Here is a 25,352-nt window from a genome sequence, read left to right on the forward strand (position 1 = left end):
TTGACAATCCCCCAAATTAGGGTGACTGAAAGACATTATGATGAGTAAATAATTGAATATACACTAGAGTTCGAAAGCGTGGGCTTGGTAAGATGTTTTTGAAAGAAGTCTCTTGTACTCACCAAATATTAAAACATTTTAAAGCAGCCGTTTTGTATTTTAATATCACATGATGTTTCAGAAATCATTCTATGTCATGACATTTAGCATCTGTCAAATGATTAATCGCAATGAATCACATCTAAAATAAAGGTTTTTGTTCACATAACATATATAAGTGTACTATGTATAAATAAATACATACAGTAAATCATTTTTAATAGATGAACACTTTTTTAATATATACAGTATATAATAAATATAAACAGTATACTCATATGTTATGTAAGCAAAAACATTTTGGATGCAATCACTATTTTTTATTATGAATGTTTAAACAGCTGTTTCACGAAACGAAAGTTGAAAAACAACATGTAGGTATTTAAAATATAAATCTTTTGTAACATTATTGTATATATCATAATTGTCTTTACAGTCACTTCTGGACCAAATAAATGCGTCCTTGCTATATAAAAGTATTTATTTCTAGAACAAAATCTTACTGACCCTAAAGATTTGTATAATAGTAGCTTTAGAAGTTGATAATGGAACCAGTTGAAAGCTTTTCATGCGTGACCATTAATATTTTCCAGAGCCAACGATCATTACAACTGCTCCCAACACGCTGGACGTGACCGTCGGTGAGAGCATCATTCTTCCCTGCCAGGTGTCCTACGATCCCTCTCTGGAGCTCAAGTTCACCTGGTTTTTCAACGAACAGCTCATCCACTTCGGCAGCCACGGAGGATACTTTGAAAAAGTTGGCGGAGTAAGAAAAAACTGATTACAAATGCCCTGTTCAGCAGTTTACTTATTTATACCACATCCAAAAATAGTACTGGGATTACCAGTATGTGCTCTCGTCATGGCAGTCACCCGAAAAGTATGACAAACCGTATGTAGAATAAAATAAGTTAACAGTAATTTTGGTTACTAAACAGAACCACATTTTTTTTACCGTGCTATAAAATTAATACACACTATACTAATGCAGTGTCTGTTAGCTAGGACCCGATTCAGGCAGCCATCCAGTATTCACTTCACATTCATATATGCAAATTTTACAGAAACTGTAATTGGTCATATATTATACTTAAGGTATGCATATCAAGTACTTTCAACTGAATTCTTGGGGGAAAAAATAATCCTTTCATTAAATTCCACAGTTTTGAGTTTGTGAATTTATGATAAGAGATTTTCCCATTATACGTGCAGCCACTGACAACCATTCTGTATTAATCTAGAGTATAATTAGGCTCCTCACTCAGTGATATGAATTACAGCACTTGTACAGTCACATGCATTTCTTTTCTTTTCATTAAAAGTTCATGATTTTTTTTCTCTTTCCTTTTTTTGTGGGTGAGGGGCTGATGCTCTTCATCTAGTTCATCATGTCATTCATTGGAGCCCCGTCGCCAAAGAAACAAGCGATGGAGAACGTTCTAGATGAAAGTGCTCTATTTTAAGAGCGAAAACTGCCACTCTTATATTATTTAACATGATTACTACGATTTAATATGAGCGGTGCGTCTTAATAGCAGCACTTTGAGTGAAGAATGTGGGGGAAGTATATACCCTGGAAAAGGAAAAAAAAAGTTATTAATTCCACACATCCGACCTTTGCTTAAGTCATTTAAACCATTCACAGTACTCACAGAGACACATATCAAAATAGATAACACTTTGTGACAGAAATCAGCCAGATTTTTGATTTAACATCTAGTCTGGTCCAATTTTTAGACTTAATACTTAATATAGGATATTAATATTTCTGTATGCATTAAACTGATCAAAACTGAGTGTTAGAAATGTAAAAAAAAAAAAAAAAAAAAAGTGCTGTTTTTATTTACTTTGTAGTCATTAAATAATCCTTAAAAATGTATTACATTGATTTCTGAAGGATCATGTGACACTAAAACACTACAAAAACATTCAAATTAAAACACTTAGAATTGTTCTTGCTATATTTAAGAAAATAAATAGGATTAAAGAAAAAAAATATTTTATCAAAACTTTTTTAGAGTATATTTTAAAACAATACACAGTACAGAGAAATATATATAATCGAATAAAAAAATAATTTACGTTCAAACTGTGAATCCTTAGCATGACTTTGGTCTGTCTCCTTTAGCAGCACTCGGCAGGTGACATCATGATCCGGAACATTCAGCTGAGGCATGCTGGGAAATACACGTGCGCCGTGCAGACCAAGGTGGACAGCAGCTCCATCGCGACCGACCTGATTGTCAGAGGTGAAAACTGCTTTAAAACCCCACACATTCCTATCTGCAGACATAATCTGTGATTATTGAATATTAAATGTCGATCATAAACACGAACTGGACACAGTGTTACAGACTGTTAAACGAGCCTTTGAAGCTTGGTAAGTATTTACCAAATGGAGGAAAGATGTGCTGGTTTTCCCGCTTTAGCAAAAATTACCCATAAAAAATGAGACATAATGTAATTAGAGCTTTTAAGTCAGTGAAAACATGTAGCTCAGAGTTAACCAGCTGCACTGCTGTGCTTTAGGCGGCAGTTTATATGCAGCCTACAAGCGTGACAACTTGTGTGTGTGTGTGTGTGTGTGTGTGTGTGTGTGTGTCTGTTTCTGGTTTGCATGGCTGTCTTCTGTCTCAGGTCCCCCCGGCCCCCCTACCAGCATCCATGTGGAAGAAATCACAGATACCACTGCCACTCTCTCCTGGAGGCCTGGTCCTGATAATCACAGTCCAATTACTGCCTACACCATCCAGGCTAGAACCCCTTTCTCCCTCGGCTGGCAAGCTGTTAGCACAGGTGGGGCTTCTAACCAGCCTTCAATGATCAAAACATTTGCTGCATAGTTCCTTTTTCGTCCCCCTGCTTTTTCCTCTCCTATTATGCAGTAAGATTTTCATCTTGTTTTTGTATTCTTGTTTGCTTTTGCTTTTTACGCCTTGTTAAATTGCATTTGTGTTTTTTCTTGCTTGACATAGAGAATCCAAAGGTCTTTATCAAAATGTTCAGGCTGTTCTTTTCCTTACCATAAAATCGAAGCGTGCCCATGGGCCGTCGAGCTAAATAAATTACTGGAAGCATCATGAAAGTGCCGTAAAACTCCGTATGACTCCTGTGCCAAACTTTTGAAGGCTTTTGATAAATTTGTGCAAGGGAAAAACGAAAATGTAATTAATATATATATATCAAAGTCCCTTTGAAGGAAAGTCTATTCACTCGGCGGTTTCAGTCACTTTCTAAATAAATGGGAGAATCCTGAATTCTCGAAAACTGTTCATTGAACAACAAAAAATGTGAAATGAAATGTTTTTTTGTGTTCAAATAGCATTTAAACACCTTATTTTTCAGGCCAGACCAGCCAAGACTGTTATGACTGCATATTGGCTGGACTAGCTTTGGGTTTCTATGGGAACCAGAGCTTTTAATAGATGCTGCAGTGATGCAGTGACTTTACCAATCAGCAATTGGCTTTTACATTTAGAAGGCGGTACTTTTCTGTATCCTATATATTATTATTTTTACAGTATTTTTATTACTATATGTTGTCTTTTATGTTCACCAAGGCTGCATTTATCTGATTACAAATGGTTAAAACAGAATACTGTGAAATACTGTTTCTGTTTAAAATAGATGTTTAAAATAATTGTTCTCTGTTCCTATATTTATTATGTGTATATATTAAATAGATTTATATGTAATACAAATTATATGAATATAAATTTATACTTGTAAGTACAGGTAAATATTTTCAAAATATATGTATTTATATATGCACGCTCACGTATATAATGTAAACAGAAACTTTTATTTTGGATGCGATTAATTGCAACTAATCATTTGACAGCACTCATATTAATTTGGAATAATCAATATGTTGTCATTTATGTTTTCCGAGAGTACATTTACTTGATCATAAATACAGTAAAACCAGTAATATTGTTGCTATTTAAAATAATTAATAAAAACCAAAAACAAATAAAAAAAATGTCAGATTCCGGCATCCTTCCCTGAGGAATGAATTTCTTTAAGAAAAACCTTACTGGCCAGAAACCTTTGACGTAGGATCAATGTTCTCATTTATTTTAATAGATTATAGTAGTCTTAATCGCTACACTGTAATATTTTGACATTGCATTGCAGTGACATAATACAATGTAACTCAACAATATAGAAATTAAGCCGCATTATATCTCTTGACCTCTTTGCTCTTGATTGTACTTTATAATTTGAACTGTGGGGTGTTATTTTTATCTCTGCTTTCACAGCACCTGTCGATAAGCCCGTTTTTTCTTTCTTACCTATTATCTCCCCGAGCCGGAGAGATGTGCGCTGTGCGTGGTGTTTGTGTGAGCGTGCGGGGTGCCCGCGCCGGCTCACGAGGGGGCTCGTCTCACAGTATGTGTGTGTTTTGTTTTGTTCCAGTGCCGGAGGTGGTCGGGGGCTCGCATCTGACTGCTACAGTCATCGAGCTTAACCCCTGGGTGGAGTATGAGTTTAGAGTGTTGGCAAGCAACGCGGTGGGCACAGGAGAGCCCAGCAAACCCTCGAAGAAAGCCAGGACGAAGGAAACAGGTGAGCGCTTCTGTCACGTTAGTCTGCATGTGGCTCTTTCAATTAGCGTCCTGTGGCGTGATGCACTATCTTCCGCTGCTTACGCTGAAGGAGGGACCCAAACCAGAATATTAGAGACATTTGGAGGAAGTGCATAGCAAAAAGCTAAAAAGCACTTCAGCTACCACACAGCAATATCCCGCGATGCTTAAACATCCTGGCGGCTCATATTTGCATGGGCAAACACCACTCACATTTCTTAAAAAATGTAAAAATGTAGCTATGCATGCAGTTTTATAGCCTCGCATAAATTCCTGAAAGGCTAAATGGAGTATTTGTACTTTAAAAAAATGATTTTTTTCACAGCAGGGCCATTAAGGTGAACTATAAAAGGCAAAGAGGTGATTAAAAATTGCGATGAAGGAATAAATCTAAAATATACACTTCCTCACATATGAATGGTGACATATAAATAATATAAATACACTAATGTTTTTGATAGATGTCTCCTATGCTGCATTTTAATTTCGTTTTAAATAATGAATCATTTTATATTTTTTATAGATTATATATTTGTAATACAAAGCTGAATTTTCAGCAGTCAGTACTCCAATATGCAATGATCCTTCATCATCCGAAATCATTTTAATATGCTAATTTGTTGCTTCAATGTGTTTCTTCATATTATCAACATTGAAAAGGGTGATATTGCTTAATACTTTTATAAAAACCATGACAATTTTAGGATTATTTGACGGTGGAACATTAAAGAACAGATTTTATTCTTTTGTAAAATTATTGTTCTACAGCCACTTTTGATAAATTCAATATATCCCACAATAATAAAAGTATTAATTGGTTCAAAAATGATTACAGACCACAAACGTTTGAACACTATTTAAAATATAATTTGAACTATCGGGAACTGCAAAAGAAGAAAAAAAGAGTGAAAAGAAATGGTGTCCAGCGTCTAAAAATATACACTTGTTCTTATTCCTTCAGATATTTTTAAACTTTAATTGTCATTTTTAATTGTCAGCTCAAACTTCGTGATCACACTATTAAAACGTTTCAAATGTTTCAAATAGTTGAAAAAAGCATCTAAAAATATAGACATGTCCTTGTACATTGACATAATTGAACTCTAATAACGGTCACATTATCTGTTGAGTTTTCAGATCATATGTAAGAATCAAAGTCTTAAATGGTCAGACGTGAGCTGGACTGAGGAAATCTTTTCTTTCCTCCAGTTCCCAAGGTCACCCCAGCCAACGTGAGCGGAGGAGGTGGCAGTCGATCAGAGTTAGTCATCACTTGGGAGGTAAGATGGCCAGTGCACTTCACTCGTCCGTCTGGCGGTGTGTGTGTGTGTGTGTGTTTCACTCCCTTAGCGAGTCTTTTGTATACAGTCTCCTTTTGCAAGCTGGCTAGACACTATTGTTCCCTTTATGTTAGGTTTTCATTAATCATAGTAAAGCGGATACACATAACACTTCATTTTCTGTAAGAGCTGCGCAGCAATAACTGCCGCTGTCATACAAGAGAAGCAGCAAAGATAATTAAATGGAGTTACCCTCCAATTTTTGCAAGGAACTTTTCAAAGATTATGTTCTCTCTCTCTGTATCTCCTTTCATGAGACGTGTTCTATTGTTCAGGTTTGAGAGTCAGCTGGTGTTATCTTTTGAGCTAGAAGTTTGTCACAGGGAGCTTGAAACTTCACTTCGAGAGTTTCTCGTTGCATTGTCTTTGAAATAAAAATGACAGATAGCACAGAACACCATCTATTGTACTAAAGAATGTCATGTCTTCATGTCCCACTAATGCAAGAAGTACAGGTGTGCTGTACTGTACTGCATCTTTAGTATTTCTACATAAAAATGACTATACTAGTAGTGTGTCGCAACAAGTTCAGAAAAATCCCATCCAAATTTCAATCTTAATAAATATTATTTCAGAATAAAATAGTATTTTATGTGAGAATATTTAAATGTACTTCATGAATGGAAAAGCAGTCAGTAATTTTAATAAAATATTAATTTATATGTATTTGTTGTCAAATTTTAATGTGAAATCTTATATATATATATATATATATATATATATATATATATATATATATATATATATATATATATATATATATGAAAAAAATACTAGTATACAATTTTATTTATTCATTTATAGCATAGATCACATTAAAAATAAAATTAAATAACCACTTTGAAAATATCTACATCGTTAGCTTAGTAACATGCACCAAACCAGTCAATGCTTTTTTTTTTTGCAACTCCAAATCAGCCACGTATGACATTTAATTACAGCCACAGTGCAGTCTTAGAAAGCAGCTGACTGTGTAAGTTCTATACAATAAGGCAGCTCATGTGTTTTGGAACACATCCCATTAGTTTTGGTCTCTCCATAGCAAATTGTTATTTTCACAGGAGACATTGGAGTGAGCGTTTGATTACAGGTGCATTTTTATTTTGCCATTAAGCTCTCCTGCACAAGCGTGTGAGCCTGAAAACATAATCTCTCCCCCTTCTTTGAGTTACATGCCATGGTTTGGGACTAATGGATGCTATTTTCTGGTGGTCTCAGCGTCACCGCACCACATTACTGCATGGTCAGTGGCAGACCGATACTTCAAACAAAACCTCCATGATATCATTACCTGGCAAAACGATTTCCTAGGAGATGGAATCCCTCTCTTGCTGAAGAGGCCAGGATGACAGCTATCGCCTCAGATGCGCCGCGGCACAGATTAGTGCGGATGCGCCATCTGATGCCTGACAGGTGTCAGAGAAGTCATACGTCCTGGCGTCCGTATGAACGATGGAAGTGTTTGTGCACAAACCCCTGAGTTAATAGAAAACACACATTACAAATAAGTTTCATGATTACCCAGATAGAAAACCGTGACATTTAGATGACATTACCATGCTCTGTTATGTGCAAAAAAAAAAAAAAAAAAAAGTACCGTTTTTAAATCCTTTTTGTTTACCCGCAAAAAATGTAAAAATGATTCCGTTTTAAATTAATTGCAATTTTGTTTTTGTTTTTCTGAGCCAAAAATAAATATGACATTTTTCCCCGACATCTTAAATTTACCCACTAAAATGTCATTCGGTGTAGTAATCTTGTCAGGAATATTTACAAGAAAAAAATCAACTTATAACACATCAAAAGACAAATTACTTTCACCCCAAACGCTAATTAGTTGTTATTTAACATTTTAGAAATGTTACCCATTTGTCAGTAAGATTTTTATGTACTCATTTAAAACACAATAAAATGTAAAATTTTAAATTCTTTTATATATTTTAAAATGTACAATCAGAATAAGCATGATGTTTGAATCTTTACATAAATATTACGTTACACTGAATGACAGTGTAACATTATTTCAACCAAATTTTGAGATTTTATTCTCCAAAACCTATTAAAACCTCTAAAGTAGACACTTTACTTACTGTGAATTTTTTTTTGATGCGGACATCTTGGCATCCTTGGCTTATATACAGATGATATTTTAGATAGAAGTCTTAATAAAGGTTATGTCGTGTATTGTACAAGCATGTGCTTTATTTGTGGCTTGCAGCCCGTTCCTGAAGAGCTCCAGAACGGAGCAGGGTTTGGCTACGTCGTTGCTTTCCGGCCCTTTGGTGCCACCGGGTGGATGCAGGCGGCGGTTCCCTCTCCCGAAGCCTCCAAATACGTCTTCAAAAACGAGACCATTTTGCCCTTTTCTCCATTTCAAGTCAAAGTGGGGGTGTACAATAACAAGGGGGAAGGACCTTTTGGACCCGTGGTCACCATCTACTCTGCTGAGGAGGGTCAGTCACATTAACCGTAGCGTTTGGTTGCACGCAACAGAGAAATTAAAGTCGAATGTACCTTTTGACATTTCGCTGTGGAACGCTTAGCAGGCAGTTAATAGGAGCCAAGTTAACTGAAGTGTGTTGTGCCAGAACCCATTAATCATGGTCTGCCTTGTTTTTCAAAAAAGAGTTGGACTTTGAAGACATTTGTTGAATGAAACGGTCTAATCGAAGACTTTCTCCTTCGAATCCAGAGCCTGGAAGGGCACCCAGTCGTCTCAGAGCCAAGAGTCTTTCAGCGTTTGACGTTGAGGTGTCCTGGAAGGCCCTTCCCTGGAGCACCAGCAAGAAACGTGTTCTCGGCTACGAGGTACACTAGATAGATTGTCAAATTGAAGTTGCATTCATCATGAGTTAAAAACAAAACAAATAAATAAATATTAACATTGTTACAAACTGTTTGTAGAATAAACAGGAATAAAACTTTGAAATGCGTACATTTTATTATGCTTTAAATAAATCAAAATTGAAGGAATCGCTTACATAGTCTTCAAATATAAATATCGGTTAATTGTTCTAATTACAGAGCTGCAAGAAATCTTTTACATTTTTTAAATCTATTTCCCTTTATGTCCTACAAAATAAATCTGTTGGTGACAAGTGCATAACACTAATTAGCTTATAATGTTAAAATAATTACGTAATTAGTCGTATTTGGAAAAATCTGATTCTTGCAGGATGCCTCTACAGGATTATGGGTAGCGTAGTCTTATGTTTTGCACATGGCAGAAATGTTAATACTGAGAAAAACTGAGAAATAATGCAGGCTTATTACTTATTTAGCAACAGAATATTGTTTGAGGTTGTATCGCAACCAATTCCAGATAGCGTCGTGCCATTCAATGTTTTTTTAACTAACTTTTGGTAAGTCGTTTTCAAAAATCATAAATATAAAGCACTAAGACCTTTTGTCCTCTGCTAACAGTTGCGGAACAAATACAAATTAGCTTCATATCATCATCCATCTCTGACTCTTCAGCTTTAGACCGTCCAGAGACTTTTTGGAGGAAAAAGGAAAATCAGTCAACCTGACAGCTGGGAAGCATTGCTCATGATGATTTGCTTATGACAGGTTCATTTCAACGCTGCCACACTTCAGTGGCTGAGCAACCAAAGCACCTATAAGCTGATAGCCTGGAATTCAGATACGCCGCGAAGAAAATTACAGATGATTTCTTTCTTTCGCTAGTTTTAAATGATATTGAGTTTATTAAAGTTTAACGTTGAGTGGCTCTGTTTCGTCTTTCCCTGCAGTTGAGATACTGGGAGAAGAATGAGAAAGAAGACACGGCTAGTGTGCTAAGGACAGTGGGAAACAGGACGATGGCCATTATTCAGGGCTTAAAAGGAAGTACCACCTATTACATAACCGTGAGGGCCTACAACACAGCAGGAACAGGACCGCCAAGTCCAGCGGTCAACGTTACAACCAAAAAGCCTCGTGAGTACATTTTTCATTTAAAAAAAATGAAGCATTTAAGTTTAGGGGAAGTAACTCTTAGAGTATTAGATTAACTGTTTAAAAGTTTCTCTGTCTTTATCCAGCCCCTAGCCAGCCGCCTTCAAAAGTTATGTGGAACGCATCAAACTCCAAGATCATTCTCAACTGGGAACAGGTGAAACCTCTGGAAAATGAATCCGAAGTCATGGGATACAAGGTAAGCCAGATCTTCTTGCAGAACCGAAGAACTTAAGTCGGCTGTTTAACATCTTAAATACTTTCACAATGCGACACAGCACTTTATTCCTCACCGATTAAACATTTCCAGTGCTTTAGCGCCACCGAATGCTCCGATAAGCATATGACAATGACGCATGTCCCAAAGCATCTTCATTTTTTTGTGGAATTTTATTGCAAACAATCCTGGTGTAAAAGCTATTTAATATCCCATCAGATATTTATATGAATTATTTTCAAACTACAAAAGTGTAAAAACACTTTTTTGCTTATGAAGAGAGTTCTATTAAGAGTTCTATAAGAGAGTTAAAAAACAAAGGTTCTATAAAGAACCATCTCTTTATTAACTTTTTATCATCTGAAAAACGTTTCACCACAAAGTGCTGTTTTTTTGTGAAACAGCAAGTTTTTAGAAGTTCTTTACAGGACCGTTTAGACAAAAAGGTTATACTGAGGCATCCTTTATTTTTAGGAGTGTATATAAATTCCCATAACATTCTGGAGCGATGTAAATGGAGGTAACTGGTAAAAATTGTAAATGTTTTGTAGGTACTGTATAAGCGCAACCAATTCAGCAGGCCCAACATTATGGAGACCAACACCACATCAGTGGAGCTCTCTTTGCCCATGGATGAGGAGTACATCATCCAGATCAGACCTTTTGGAGAAGGAGGAGAAGGCAGCAGCAGCCGACAGATCACCATTCCCAAAATATCAGGTAGATCGCCGTCTGCCGATTGGCTTATTTTGACTCATTTTGATTTATGCTATATTTTATTTAAGAGGGAATAGGTTTAAGCGTATCATTTTAGAAGTAGAATGCATTATAAATAAATGTAATATTTCAGAGATGATGTACAATCATCCAGTCATTATCACATAATTAAATTCAACAGGGCGATCAGACTTGAATTAGCCTGAAGGGATTTATTTTGCGCTAATGACCGGCTGACTGTACATTATCCTGATGATTACATTACTGCTCATCAAATCAATTAATAAATGGACATGAAATATTCATTAAGTGATTTTACTATGTGAGCAGAATTATGTGAATATGAGAGACTTGAATTTGAAATGCACCACTGTTCAAAACTTTTTAAATGATTATAATTTTCTTATGCTCACTAAGGCTGCATTTAAAATGCTATTAAAGTACAATAATAAAAAGTATTATTGTAAAATATCATCACAATTTAAAGTGTTTCATTTATTTTAAAATACATTTCAACATTTAATTTATTCCTGGGATGCAAAGCTGAATTTTCAGCATCATTACTCCATTCATGATCCTTCGGAACTCATACTAATATGCTGATATGAAATTTTTTTTCTTACTATACTTATCAGTGTTAATTTAAAAAAAAATGTGTGCGGCTTAATACATTTGTGGAAACTGTCGTGCATTTTTGTTTTATTTGATGAATAAAAAGTTTAAAAGAACATTATTTATTTAAATATTTGTGTTTTTTTTTTTTAAACAATAAAGATATCTTTACTATAACTTATTGTCAATTGTGTCATGCTGAATAAGAATTAAAGAATAAAATGATAATATAATATAATATAATAATTTGAGCTCCTGGAAATTGTTCCTCTGAAACTGTTCAACTTTTAAATTGAGTTTTTGATAGATGTTAAATCATGTGCTTGATTTTCATTCTATTCATTCTGTTTCAGGTCCCAATGCCATTGGCTCAGCTTCCAGTGTGTCCACTCTCTCTGCTCTCAGTACAATAGCTCTCTCCCTCACAGCTCGCACATCTTTATGACAGAACACAGCGCGGGCCGCTGACTTCAGACGAAATGTTCTTCCTCGAGAGGAGACTGAGAAAAGTGACTCAGACAGATCGATGAAAAACCCATTCATACAAACCAGAGGACCTACGTGAACCATAATGCTGGGATAAAGAGAAAAAAAAAAAAAAAAAAAAAACAAAAAAACACAGGTGTGTGGTTCGCTAGCCAATTCAAAAAAGATTGAAGGCTGATGGGATTGAATTTGATGTTACCAAAGCAGCTTTAAAGAAAAAAAAGAACAAAAAAAGAGGGAAATGTCACATGCTTCTTTTGTATGTACGACATATCTTAGCTTTTTACTTTTTTGTTTGATCCAGTTGGTCTGTCTGTTCCTATTACAGTACGCCGGGGTGTGTAGGAACTGCTTTAGATGCATGTCATGTACAATGTTTTGTAAGAGAATGCAGGTGTCTGAAACTTAATCATATTTGGCTAAAAACCAACTAATCATCATAATCTGACGGTCCTCTGAGGGTCACACGCACTTACAAGCTAAGAATCTCCAAGGACTTCTTACTGTTTACGACACGGGAATACTTGCACTGAAACCACGTCTGGAAGAAAGTGAACAACAAAAAAAAGCATCCTGGCCAGAAACTCGAGAGAATGCTGCTACAAGGCCAAGTTGGACATTGGCGTCTTTGTCACCTCCCTCCTTACTGGTCAGCAGCAAACGGACACCAGGCGTTGACGTTGGCCGTCTCTTTTTTTCTGTCATCTTCCGCTTATCTGTTTGTGTGTCTCATCTAGAGCTCTTCTTTGCCTTTTGTGTGCCTCATTGTGTGTTTTTTGAAATCCTCAGGTCCTCAGAAAGCCTTAATACATATTTCTTAGTGTTACCTACTTAGATAAGTGCTGGACGCCATGGATGTGAGTGGTTAGTCAAGCGGGATGCTGGGGTTTGGGTAGCTGGTGCGAGTTTATTGCTTCCATGTTCCATATTATAACAGCCGTATGCTGTTCCTCATTGTTTCAAGGCAATACGGTGTGTGTGTGTGTGTGTGTGTGCGCACGAGTGTGTGACCTTTGCTAATGTAGGGGCTACGAGCTCTGCATTTTTTTTAAATGCCATTTGGGATCGGTGCGATGAAAGTAGCTTGTCATTTCTTGAGGTGCAAATAGACGTACTGCTTAAAGGGAGACGTGGAGCTCTGAGACTGAGTGAAAACAAATGTACATGTAAATGCTTTTTTGTATATTCCAGATAATTTATATTTAAGTGGACGACATCAAAGTTTCCTACAAATCTCATCCTGATTTTTAACTAACAAACAGAATAGACGTTTCTTAGCTTACCGTGGCTCTGCATGTGGATGTATTCATTCCATTCTTGATTCATTAGGTACTAACCGATGAACTTTTGACAAAAGGATACAAATACGGTCATCCATTTCTGAAGATTTGTGTATCGGTGTGTCTGTCATAGCCAGAACGCTCTTTCTCTAAGCAGTGCTTTCCACCAAACTTCTTTGGCTTTATCAGAACTACATTTATTGAACCGTATAACTTTTTCCTCCAGGGTTCTCTGTTTATACTGGATCACAAAATAAATGACATTTATAAAAATGATCACACATATGTTTTGATTGGGTGCATTATCTGCAGTTATAAGGTGCTTAACAGTTCAACCAATACTTTTGCCGTTTGCGCACCCTCACATCATTCCATACCTATATGACTATTGTGTTTTAAAGGACAAGTAAAGCTCATTTAAAAGATATCCATATACCTGCTATACTCTGAGAAATGGACTTTGTAGGAATAGTTTACCTAAAAATGAAAAATGCCCTATAATTTACTTCCATAAATTACCTCCATCCCATCATAGGTGTATACGATTTTGTTTCAAACAAACACACAACACAAATTACCAAGCTTGGTGATGCTGGTGGATGGTGATTATTTTGAAGCTCCATAAAAAATATGCATCAGTTGTAAAACTAACCTATACGCATCCCAAGGAGCGAACATGTTTTCCGAAACAGCATTACCAAGCTTGAAAGAGCCAGATCATTTTTTTAATGCTTGTGTTTGTCTGAGAAAGAAAGTTATATACACACCTAGGATGGCTTGGAGTAAATCTTGGGGTAATTTTCATTTTTGGGTGAACTATTCCTTTAAGGCCAAACAGTTGAGTACAGCAATAGAACAGAACCATTTTTTTTCCTCAGTAAAACAAAAAAAAATGTTGAAGGTTGCTTTTTTTCCTTCAAAGTTTGGAATGGAGCGTGAGAATGAGCAAATGACAAATTTTATTTTGGACAAACTGTTACTTTAATTTGCATTTCCACATGCACAATGTACACTAAATCGTAATTTGGCTTTTGGGAGCTCAATTCAACCTCAACGCAAGGAAAAAAAATTGCAATAGTCAGCTGCAGCCATGTTTTGAGTTATAAGGTCACAATTGGGAGATATAAGTCTTCTCTGTACTTACGAAGTTGTCAAGTGCATGATGTCTAGTGGTGTAACATCTACTGTGAAGTGTACGTGGGTTTAGAATGAGACCGGGTAAGAAAAAACTTAAATGAAACAATTTGCATTTCTGGATAAACTATCCCTTTAAAAAAAAACAAAATCAAATGACCAAACAAAATTTCAAAACATAATATTACAAGTTGATCTGAAATCACATGATCATGTCATGCAGTTGTGATGCAGTACACTAGAATGTCCACTACGTGGTGTGTAAGGCATCTTCTGTGTAGACCAAGACTGTTTTGACCTCGACTGTACAAATACCGCATTTTACAAAGTGAGCTTTCTAGTGTAATTACTCTCCTAAGACAGGAACATTTCCAGACACGATTATTTATTGTCACATAAATAAATACAGTATGATCCCAAAAATATGAAAACGCGTGTCATTTCTTGAATACAACATTGCCCAGTGTTCGATTTGAAAGACACTGGGAAAAAAAAAAAAAATTAGTTTAGGAACAGACTACAATAAACATTCTGCCATAAAATGATGTTAAAGGAAACATTTCCAGTCTATATTTTGGTCAATCGCTACTGTGATTTTTCAATGTCAGCCCGTGTTACAACAGAGTATGAAAGGTCTCTGCCCTGCTTGACGATTAAAAACAGCTAAAGCAAACGTGGCCTTTGGGCATCTTTTCAAAAGGACTCCGTCGTCGAGTTCACCTTCAGCCAGAGTCGGTCTGCGGGGAGACGCTGTGTTTAATACATTGACAGCAATAACAGAGATGATGTATGAGCATATAATAAAAAGCTAATTGGGAGCATCTGGGGCCAAAAGGAAGAATTCCTGAAGAGACCGTGAAGCAGCTGTTTAAGACGGAGTCATAATAGAGATAAATGGAGTTCCACTGGATGATTTATTCTCTTATTGACGCTGGAGGTGACTGACGGCTGCTATTCACTCCCCGTCTTCCTCCCCGACCTCCATCTGCTCCATGATTCCCTCTAACACCTCCGCCTTCTTCCGCTTCTTAGGAGCATCTGAGAGAGTTGATGAGAGGACAGATTTGTGCACAGATTTGTTTTAATTAAATTAAAGAAAGGGAAATGACTAGAATTGCAACCAGTGTGTTGGAAACTACTTCAAATTAGGAGAGGCTTGTGCTTTGGCAGGCTGCAATTTCCAAGCAGTTTAGCAACAGTCAAACTACAAATTGGAAAAACTATAGTTAAAAGTTAGCTTAATTATTGCTTGAAATTTTGCCCTACTATTTAAAATATAATATACAAAATATACATAAAATGCTAAATAAATCGATGCTGATTTTGAAAGTATACAAATAAAATCAGGTTTAATTGACAAAAAAAGGAAATAAAAAGGAAAGGCTGCAAAAAATGACTATGACAATTATTAAGTCAACTATTTACTATTAATTTATAGTTATTAAATAAATAACTAAAAAAAAAAACAGAAAACATTTCTGGAGGAAACAGGGCTAAATTACACGGTCACTAAATTATACAATAAGTTAAAAGAACAAAACAAATAATATTTGTTAATATTTACAGATAAGTATTTATCTAAATATTATAAATATAAGCTATTTATATATAGAACAATTAATTTCAGTAACTGTAATATTAGTATTCTTTATCAAATATATTTGTATTCTGTTTCTTTCTGAAAAAAAATGTAAGAAAGATAAAATATCAGATAAAATAAGGTTAATGTGACCAAAAGAAAAAATTCTCATCAAAACTGCTTGCAGCTGCCTACTATAAATAACTGTGACTGTGTATAAGACAGAGGTTGTACCATGAAAGTGTTGTGCGGTTTTCCGTCGCAGGTCGTCCACAGTCTCCTCTGCATCCGCCCACTCCAACACCAGCCTCCTGCCGTAAAGATGGGTACTGTGACACAGCGCTTTGAACGCTTTCTGCAAGAAACAAGCACAAGATCAAAGCTCGTGTTAGATGCATGCGCATGCCGGACAGGATCAGTGTTGAATAGCTGTTTTACAAGAGACTACCTGACTGTGAAAAGAGACAGATGAACCCACCTTGGCATCCTGTTTAGTGAGGAAGTCAATGAAGCCAAAACCACGGTGGCCTCCACCGATCCCTTTCTTTGGCAGGCGGACTGTCTTCAGTTCTCCAAACGTGCTGGGAAAAAAAAAAAAACTAATTCAACATCACAATGTACCTGCACTTAAAAACTATCAAATCTCAAGACTGACTATTTTACAGTAATTACAAGGTACCGTGTCTAAAAGAGATATTTTCTAAATCATTTTTGTTAGTGAAAAATACTCACCAAGATTTTTTCAAAAGGCAAAAATGTTCTATGATATACACAAGAAACACCAGAAAATGTGAATGAAAAGCTCACCAGAAGAGTTCTCGCAGTTCTTTGACCTTGGCCTGGAAGGGGATGTTTCTCACCAGGATCTTCGAGGTTGTCTGTTTCCTGGTGGTTTGCTTTTTCCTTTTGGTTTGTGCCACACCTGACCTGCAGAAACAATTAGAGGAAAACAACCGGTTCAGCATTACTACTACAATTTACATCAAACTTTTTTTTTTTGTAAACCATTTATATAATAAGAGCAGGTGAATAGGTTATATGCAAAATGGGATAGTCCTATAAAACTTTGCAAAGTTTCTCATTACTTTCATTACAATATCTTTCATATCAGAAGTTGCCCCCAAAAGCACATTAATGTGCAAATTAGGCCTTAATTATGCATTACTTTTGCATATATCCTTAAAACAAATATAATTTCCAGCAATGTTAAACCTATTCCAAGAACTCTGAGGACATTCATATAATCTTTCACAACCTTTCAAAACACAAATTTAGCAGAAAAGTATATAAACAGCTCCTTTTGTAAAATCGTTGTGTTAAAACAAAAAAAATTGTCTTAAAATTAAATGTAAGAGATACATAATCTATAATAAAATATATGAGAACATTTACATCTGAATCTCCTCTTTAAGCATCAGCACCGAAGCAAAGGAAATCATATTTTACTCGACTGTGACTTTGAGGTCTGAATTAAACATAATGAGATAAAAACTCAACCTTCACATGCTTGACTACTGCAGTTTGATTCACGATGAGCAAATGACTCTTCTGACCTGAATCCTGAATTCTTCACCGAATGAACTAAATGTATAATCAGTCCTCTTAAAAAGTGCCCGAGAGAGCGTGACGTTCGATGCCTCGACTTACTTGACTTCTCTTTCTGTTATTTTCAGCTCAAGCTGGTGCTCATCTACTTTACAATGCTGCGAGAAAAATGAAAAAAGCAATGAAAAAAGATTCCGGCCCGAAATCCATTTCATCACATGAACATTGTGCATAATAAATGTACATAAATATAGCAAGGAAACAGTAGCAGATGGCCATTTACCTGCAGCTGTCTCATGGCTTTCTGTGCCGCCTCTGGAGTTTTGTACTGCACAAAGCCATAACCCATTGATGATAATTTACCTGAGAGAGTGACACGGAGACAAAGAGATCAAGGTGAGATTCACACAGTGAGGAAACAAGATGCGAGACATGAGGGAGAAAAGAGAGAGAGAGAGAGAGAGCAAGAAACCCAACAAATACGCCGATGAAATCGATACGGCAAATACGCGCGTCTGTGAAAACAAACCTGCTTTATCTCTCTTCTTTGATATCGTGCAGCTTTTCACCACGCCACATTTAGAAAACGTCTGTCAAAAGAACACAATGAAAGCCATATGGTGAGAAATTGGCCGTGTTTACACCTGTTATTAACATAACCCCCGTTTCGGGGTGATCTGATCACGCAACACATGCTGCCACGGCCTCTGTGCTCACCTCCCGCAATGTTTCCTCTGATGTGTTAAAGTTGAGGTTTTTAATAAAGAGAGTCGAGCCGGGCAAAACCTGCTCTTCCTCCTCCTCCTCATCCTCCTCGTCCTCCTCCTCTACTTCCTTTTCAGCCAAGTCACTGTTCTCAGCAGATGCATCTTTTGTTTGGGGCTCTGGGAGAAGAAGGATGGACATGAATGAGAAAAATGACAGTATCAAGCATTGCATCGCAGTAAAAGGCCATTATAATTTTAGAAAAGATTTCTATGCCAAATAAATGCTTTGACTCTCCCATTCATCAAAGAATCCTGGGAAAAAAAACTAATCACATTTCCCACAAACAATATTAAGCAGTACAACTAATTGTCACTGATAAAGAGAAATGTTTCTTGATCACCAAATCAGCGTATTAATAATTGGTAAGTTCTGCAGGATTATTTGACATTGCAGGAAAATGTTAAAAAAAAGCTGATTTTTTTTTTTTTTTTTTTGGCAAAGTTTCTCATCACTTTCATTACAATATCTTTTTATGTTAGATGTTGCCCCTAAAAACACATTAATGTGCAAATTAGGTGAGCAAAGGTTAAACTTATTCCAAAAACTTGCATAATCTTTTATAGCCTTTTCAAAACACAAATTTTATGTACGTGTATATATGCATGTATGTATAAAATTTAGTTATGCTAATTAACATTAATCAAGATTAATCATTAATATTGATTTATTGTTGGTTTCTTATAACTAATGCGTTAACTAATGTTTTAAATGTATAATTTAAAAAAATCTGAATTAAGATTTTCTTGCACACTGTTCCCACAAATTAACTTATAAAACTAAAATACATTTAAGATATAAAAAAATCATAATACTAAATAATAATATTATTATTATTATAACAACATAATACTTCATAACTAAAAGTCACATTATTTACGTGCCATGGGCAGGGCTTGTGTTTGATTACTCCTAAAATGAGCTTTCAATGAAATTATGACAGAGATTTTGAGGTTGAATGATTGAAACTCAATGCAGCTTCCCTGCAGCAGTGGTTATGAATTCTCACGCTGGCATTTTAATAAATGGCTCGGTTATGTACATCTCGGTCTTTAAGCATACATACCCTTTATAGAAAGATGAACTGCTGGTCCAAGCACCAGCAGGCTGATATGTCAGGATTAAAGGATTACCTGGTTTAGGTGCTCTGGGAGTTGTAAAGACCGTTACAGGAGCCCACTCCAGATATAACGGAACATGCTGGAACTGAAAAGGCAGACTGTATGATATCACACCACGCTGAAAGTTTTATTAAAGACACAAATTTCTTTTTACATTTCAGCAGTTTTTTTTTACCAGCGAAAACATTAGCTCCTCACTGACCTTGGTGTATGCAAGTTTCATGAAGGCCCTTTTGGCTTCAGTGGGCTCCAGGAACTCCACTATTGCAGTGAGGCCAGATGGGGGCAGCAGAACTCTTCCCAGAGACCCATGGGGCGAGAACAGAGCCTCCAGCTCTGAGACCTTCACTCCTGTGGGCAAGTTCTTCACCAGGATCACAGAGTTACTGCGCTGACCTGATGCCTTAACAGATGGAAATCACAGACGCACATAAATGATTCATGCTGACAAAGAAAAAAATAGAATTGCACACAGTTTTCTGTGCAAACTGAGTGAACTGTGGAATTTTGACAAAGATTTTTAAATCAGGAATTCAGAATGCTTTGAAATTTGAATTGTTTTCACATTCTCATTTAAATTAAAATAGATGGCTTAGTAAAAACATCAGTGTTTGAAATAGAAATACACAATATATTTGTAATATATCAGTAATCAAGTGATATTGAATATTCACCATACTTTTACATTTATATCACCTTAAGTTACCTACATTTGCTTAAAATAACTTCCTAATAAAACTCTGGAAAAGACTTCCTAATAACGTTCGGAGTTCAGACACACTGTCTCTCTTTAATTCTAGACTAAAAACACATCTCTTTAGACAAGCATTCACATAAGGCATCCCATTATGGGATATAATGTTTGCACTGCAGTTACATCTAGCACACATTATTATTCTTTAGCTTGGGTAGAACAAATCATTTTTGTTTGGATGGAACAGCAGCTACACAAATTATGACTCTGTTTGTTTCTCAGTTTCTGCCAACCTGTGGTAACTAGGAATTTTTTTCGCTATTAGTTAAATCATTAAATTTCTACTATATATATATATATATATATATATATATATATATATATATATATATATATATATAATAAAAAGTAATTTCCTGTAAAGCTGCTTTGCAATATGTCTCCTGAAAAGCACTATATAAATAAACTTGAATTAAATTGAATTATTACAAAAAGGAATATATATTATTACAAAATAATTTACTAATTTAATCTTTTTAATATTTTATTAATATTTTTACATTTACATTTTATATTTTAATACATTATCAAATGTAAATTTAAATGTAAAATGTCTTCGGTGTCATATATGATAGTGTCATATATTGAGTGGGAACAGTGATATTGTTTTACTTTAAGTTCAAAATAAAAGCATTTATTCAAAAAAGAAATGTATAAAATGCTTTAATTGTTGCTAAATAATACATTTAATTTCTGAGAAAAAAAATAAATAAAAAGATACTGATCCCAAACCTTCTAATTTTACTACACATCAGAGTAGAGCACGCATACTATACCTGACTGAATGAGTCCAGAGACACTCCATTGTCCAGGAGAAACTGTCTGGTCTCTTGTACGATCTGAGTCTCTCCGAGGGCCATCCTCACAGCCAAACTGCCTTTAGACTCCTGAAAACATACACAAATCCAGAATCGCATATGTTGATCCTCTCCAGAGCCAGAGAGACAAATTTTAGATCTCAAATACTCACATGATCTAACACTTGGCTCTTGGTTGTGTTGTATTTCTGAGCGATGACGTCAGCAACAGCACTCGTGCCCAAAAACAGCGTGTTCCAGTTATGAGAGCTGCGTAAGAAACACAACAGGAGAAGGGTGAACACAATCGAAAATTTTCCAATATTTGTTTAAAGCTCCAGATGGTTCATCGAATGCTGACCTGCCACTGGCGGCTTTGTCTTTGGCATCTTTCTGCCTCTTATACGACGAGCTGCCTGGAGCATCGGGCCCTTCATTAGGCTTTTCCTTCCTCAGTCTGGAAGCCATGATGTGCAGAAGCCGCCCCTACACGATCCAGACAGCTATAAGAAAGCAACTACAACAAAATGACACAAATGAAGGAAAAGGATTGGATCAGTACCTGGAATATGTGGCCATCCAGTTGAGCCAAGGCTGAGACTGCGTTCTCTGGGATCATGTACGTCACAAAGGCAAAGCCCTTGGGCTTCTTAGTCAGATTGTCTATGGGGAAAAGCACCTCAGAAAGAGGACCTGATGGAGACACAAGAATGATCATTGGTTTTTAAACACTTGAGAAATGACACGTGAAGTTTAGCGCTGATAATAAGGTGTGTGTCATGTGATTCACCATATCTGGTGAAGACTTCTTTCAGTTCTTCTTCAGTACATGTGTAGGGTAGGTTTCTGACATAAAGTCTTCCCGACTCTGCCACGTCTTCCTCTTCCTCATCTTCCCTCAGCTCGGGAACAAAATTTCTTTCGTTGTCTCTTCTCTTCGTAGACTTTTCATTCATGTTAAATTTGTTGAATCTGAACACTTCAATATAGCGATTCCCTGTGGGTTTACACAGATAATGCGCATGATTTGAGATCCTCAAACCATCCTTATTTGTAAGACCGATTATTCACACAAATCAAAACACACAGGATCTTTTCCTCACAGTTGTGTACTCGTCAAAGAAACTGGAAAAAATGCTTACCCATGTAGTCTCTGTTAAAGCGCAGGGCCCTCTCGACCTCTTCTTCTGTGCTCAGGTCCACATACACGTAACCTTTTCAGAGGACACTCAACATCAATCAAACAGTACACGATTAATCTCTCTAAAACATCTACATCATCTACAAACAGAAAACCTCAGATATTCGTACCTGATCTGCTTCCATTGTATTTGCCAAATCGGATGGCAACAGGTTTCAAAGGCACCATAAATTCTCTCACTTGTTGCTACAATGTAGTGATAAACCAGAAAATTAATTTTTTTTAAAATAAAATAAAAAAATATCTGTCATCATTGACTGAAAAGATTCAATAAAATAAAATTACTACATGTCAGCTAATTCTCATTCATTTGCAACTACTGGATTAGAATGATTATTTGATATACTGTGTGGTTATGTGTGTCTGAAATAGTTCATTGTATGTTCATTTGGCTTATGTAAAACAATGAAATATTCAGAATCGATCAACAACTGATGTCTTACCTCTGTGACGTTGAATGGAGCACCTCGTAGCTTAACCACGAAATCTGTGCTCGGCTCAAACTATAATAGCGTACAAACAGCATTAACAAATCAGCCTCTAATAGCCAAACTCGTTAGTGTTAAACCTCATGTTTTATGACACTGACCGTGTTCTGAGCTGCTGGTTTTGTGCTTTTCTGGCTGCTTGTCTTGTCACTACTCTCATAAGCACTGTCTGTGTTTTGGGCTGGGGGCTCCTCCTCCTGCTCCTCCTCATTCTTATCAGAAGCATCAGCACTGTCTGCGCCTTCTTCTTCATCCTCATCCACCACGTCTGATCTCTCCACAATTTTGGAGCGAAGATAATCCATATCAGACAGATCTTTCTTCAGCGCTTCCTTATCAGCATCTGGTAAAAAAAAAAAAAAAAAACTATTAGGAAATCAAAATCATGCACTAAGAAAGTCGGAGGGAGATCATATGGGATTGTCTAGAAGTAAGCACAAAGTTATTACCTTGTTTGCCCTCTTCGTCAGCATCTTCATCATCCTCAGCATCACTAAATTCCTCTGATTCATCAGAGTCGAAGTTTAGGTAATCATCACTAACAGTAGCCTTCTGCTTCTTCTTCTTTTTCTCCTCCTCCTCCTCCTTCTTCTTCTTCTTCTTTTCACCTCCAACAGAAGTCGCTTCTACGGTGTCATTGGCCCAAGTGGGCACCTGTGTTCGTTTCTGGTGCACAGCGAGAAACTCCTGGAAGCTCTGGTCTTTTTCAAGCTGAGGATTACAAATGACGTATTATACGATGCATATATATCCAAATACGACTCGTTTCATACAAAAAGAGACATACTTACATCTCCAAGAACATTCAAAGGCTTCTTTTGCTTCTGTGGAGATGGAGCGACGGCGTGAATTTAGTTTGATTAATTTATACTGCACTTTTTACAATACACATTGTTCCATTTTAATAAAAACAGACAAATGACTAAAAGGAAAAAGCAAATCAATGACACCATTCAATAAAAATGTCTGGATACCAAAAGGAATAGACCGTTGCGAACACAGAAAAAGTGGCAGAGCATAGCTCAATAACCTTTTCATGTTTTTCTGCTTGTTCACATGATTTTTGTTCTTCGGTCACTTTCGTTGACGACGGCTGACGTGTGTGTTTGCTCCAAGGTCTGGCTTTGTTTGGGTCACTGATATCTGTGCAGAATTCCACCTTATTCGGACAGATAATTAATAAGAATTAGTAGACAAAAGTTCAAATACACGCAATCACACAATCGGTCACTTACAGTAACTTTAGACGTGTCCACAAAGCTCTTGTTGAAATGTTTCATAGCCTTATTCGCATCCTCCTCTGTCTTGAAGCCCACAAATCCAAATTTTCGAAATTTACCATCTTTGGTGAATTTCAATGTACAGTCTGTTAGTGTCCCAAAATCCGCAAACATCTTGCGGAAACGTTCTTCCTTCATCTGAGGACAGAGAATAAATAAAAATGACTTTCTACTGTTCACTTTAAACGAGATAACACACAATCAGTGCCTGAAGGAATCTATAACAACTAAATAAACTACTTTTATATTTGTTTATTAACCATATATGATGCTAATAATAACGGTAACGTCATCGTTTTCGCGGGGGAAAAAATCCCACGTAAAACACAAGTACACTTCCATACTGTAATTAAAGTGCTCTATTTTCACACATTAATTTTGCACTTAATATACAAAAAATATTCTTTAGTACTTATGATAAACTTAAGATCGTCAAGTGGCAACTAAATACATTTTTAAAAACAAAGGTAGTATGTTAAAAGTGCATGTTAGTGCATATTAAGAGTGTCACAAAATAGCACAGCTGAGTACACTTAGATGATCTTAAATTTATCTTAACAAGCACTAAAAAATAATTTGTATATATTAAGTACAAATTTCTGCACGAAAATAGAGCAATTTAATTACATTATGGAAGCGTACTTGTTTTTTTTTTACCTGGGATGGCACGCACGGTCACCCTAATATACACCATGGAATTTAAATTATATTCAAAACAGCATGCCAGCGACGTGGTATTATGTTCAAAAACTACAGTAAGTCCACGACACCACAAACGTTGTATCGTGATATTTTTTGTTAGTGAATAAACGTGCCTAAGAGTTAAACACATTCATCTTTTACAGCGGACTTACATTATATTCTAATATCATTTACAAATACTCACCCCATTTGGGAGATTCTTCACTATTAACCTTGACATCTTTTGCGATTCCGGTTTGAGTTTATCTAGTAAAATAAGAACATATCGAATATATCAACAATAGAGCATGGAGCGCTTCAGTAAGTCGCCATCTTTACTATATGACGTAAAGCACGTCACCAAAGGCAAAGGGACGTGATTGTGTCTCCCTCTTCTGGACATAATTGGAACGACATATTATAATACACATGAAACTATATTTTTGTATTGAACCTTTGCAATTTAGTAATTAAGCATCGTATTTTAACCCATAATAACCCGGACCAGAAAGAGTATGGGCCATATAAAACAGACGAGATGGACCACTTATAACATGTTTCAGCAGTTGTTTTTTAAATACAACCCCTCCTTGTGAAAGATATGTGACATTTGGTCTTTATGGTAAATTTTGATGTTATATATATATGTTAAATTGGGATTATATATCTCAGTTTAAAAAAAATAAATGTTATAATTGCATATATAA

At 36.0% G+C, this 25,352-nt stretch overlaps 2 protein-coding genes across 4 annotated transcripts in view; one reads left to right on the forward strand and one right to left on the reverse strand.

Annotated features, from left to right (window-relative positions):
• Positions 1 to 13,581, forward strand: part of cntn4 (contactin 4) — a 124,386-nt gene extending 110,805 nt beyond the window's left edge. For 2 of the 3 annotated variants that reach the window (XM_043242037.1, XM_043242039.1), the window contains 11 exons: positions 693 to 868; positions 2,231 to 2,351; positions 2,740 to 2,898; positions 4,522 to 4,671; positions 5,901 to 5,971; positions 8,250 to 8,484; positions 8,724 to 8,839; positions 9,784 to 9,970; positions 10,075 to 10,187; positions 10,757 to 10,925; positions 11,888 to 13,581. In XM_043242037.1, the coding sequence (XP_043097972.1) occupies positions 693 to 868; positions 2,231 to 2,351; positions 2,740 to 2,898; positions 4,522 to 4,671; positions 5,901 to 5,971; positions 8,250 to 8,484; positions 8,724 to 8,839; positions 9,784 to 9,970; positions 10,075 to 10,187; positions 10,757 to 10,925; positions 11,888 to 11,979 (1,589 nt within the window). In that variant the 3' untranslated portion in view covers positions 11,980 to 13,581. The remainder of the gene's footprint in view (positions 1 to 692; positions 869 to 2,230; positions 2,352 to 2,739; positions 2,899 to 4,521; positions 4,672 to 5,900; positions 5,972 to 8,249; positions 8,485 to 8,723; positions 8,840 to 9,783; positions 9,971 to 10,074; positions 10,188 to 10,756; positions 10,926 to 11,887) is intronic. The other variant, XM_043242038.1, reaches the window with a different exon arrangement.
• A 1,221-nt stretch (positions 13,582 to 14,802) lies between these two features.
• On the reverse strand, positions 14,803 to 24,998 carry rbm19 (RNA binding motif protein 19). Its single transcript, XM_043242040.1, has 24 exons — positions 24,851 to 24,998; positions 23,920 to 24,102; positions 23,715 to 23,843; positions 23,476 to 23,508; positions 23,134 to 23,395; positions 22,786 to 23,027; positions 22,640 to 22,699; positions 22,307 to 22,382; positions 22,138 to 22,209; positions 21,786 to 21,992; positions 21,558 to 21,688; positions 21,357 to 21,481; positions 21,169 to 21,265; positions 20,975 to 21,085; positions 19,647 to 19,847; positions 19,457 to 19,529; positions 18,276 to 18,442; positions 18,088 to 18,148; positions 17,842 to 17,921; positions 17,661 to 17,716; positions 16,821 to 16,940; positions 16,492 to 16,594; positions 16,248 to 16,368; positions 14,803 to 15,472 (listed from the first exon to the last, which is right to left on the reverse strand). Exons 1-24 carry the CDS (start codon positions 24,884 to 24,886, stop codon positions 15,390 to 15,392), a joined length of 2,829 nt encoding a protein of 942 aa, XP_043097975.1. The 5' UTR covers positions 24,887 to 24,998; the 3' UTR covers positions 14,803 to 15,389.
• Between the last annotated feature and the right edge of the window lie 354 nt (positions 24,999 to 25,352).

This window comes from Puntigrus tetrazona, chromosome 6 (assembly GCF_018831695.1).
Source record: "Puntigrus tetrazona isolate hp1 chromosome 6, ASM1883169v1, whole genome shotgun sequence".
Taxonomy (NCBI): domain Eukaryota; kingdom Metazoa; phylum Chordata; class Actinopteri; order Cypriniformes; family Cyprinidae; genus Puntigrus; species Puntigrus tetrazona.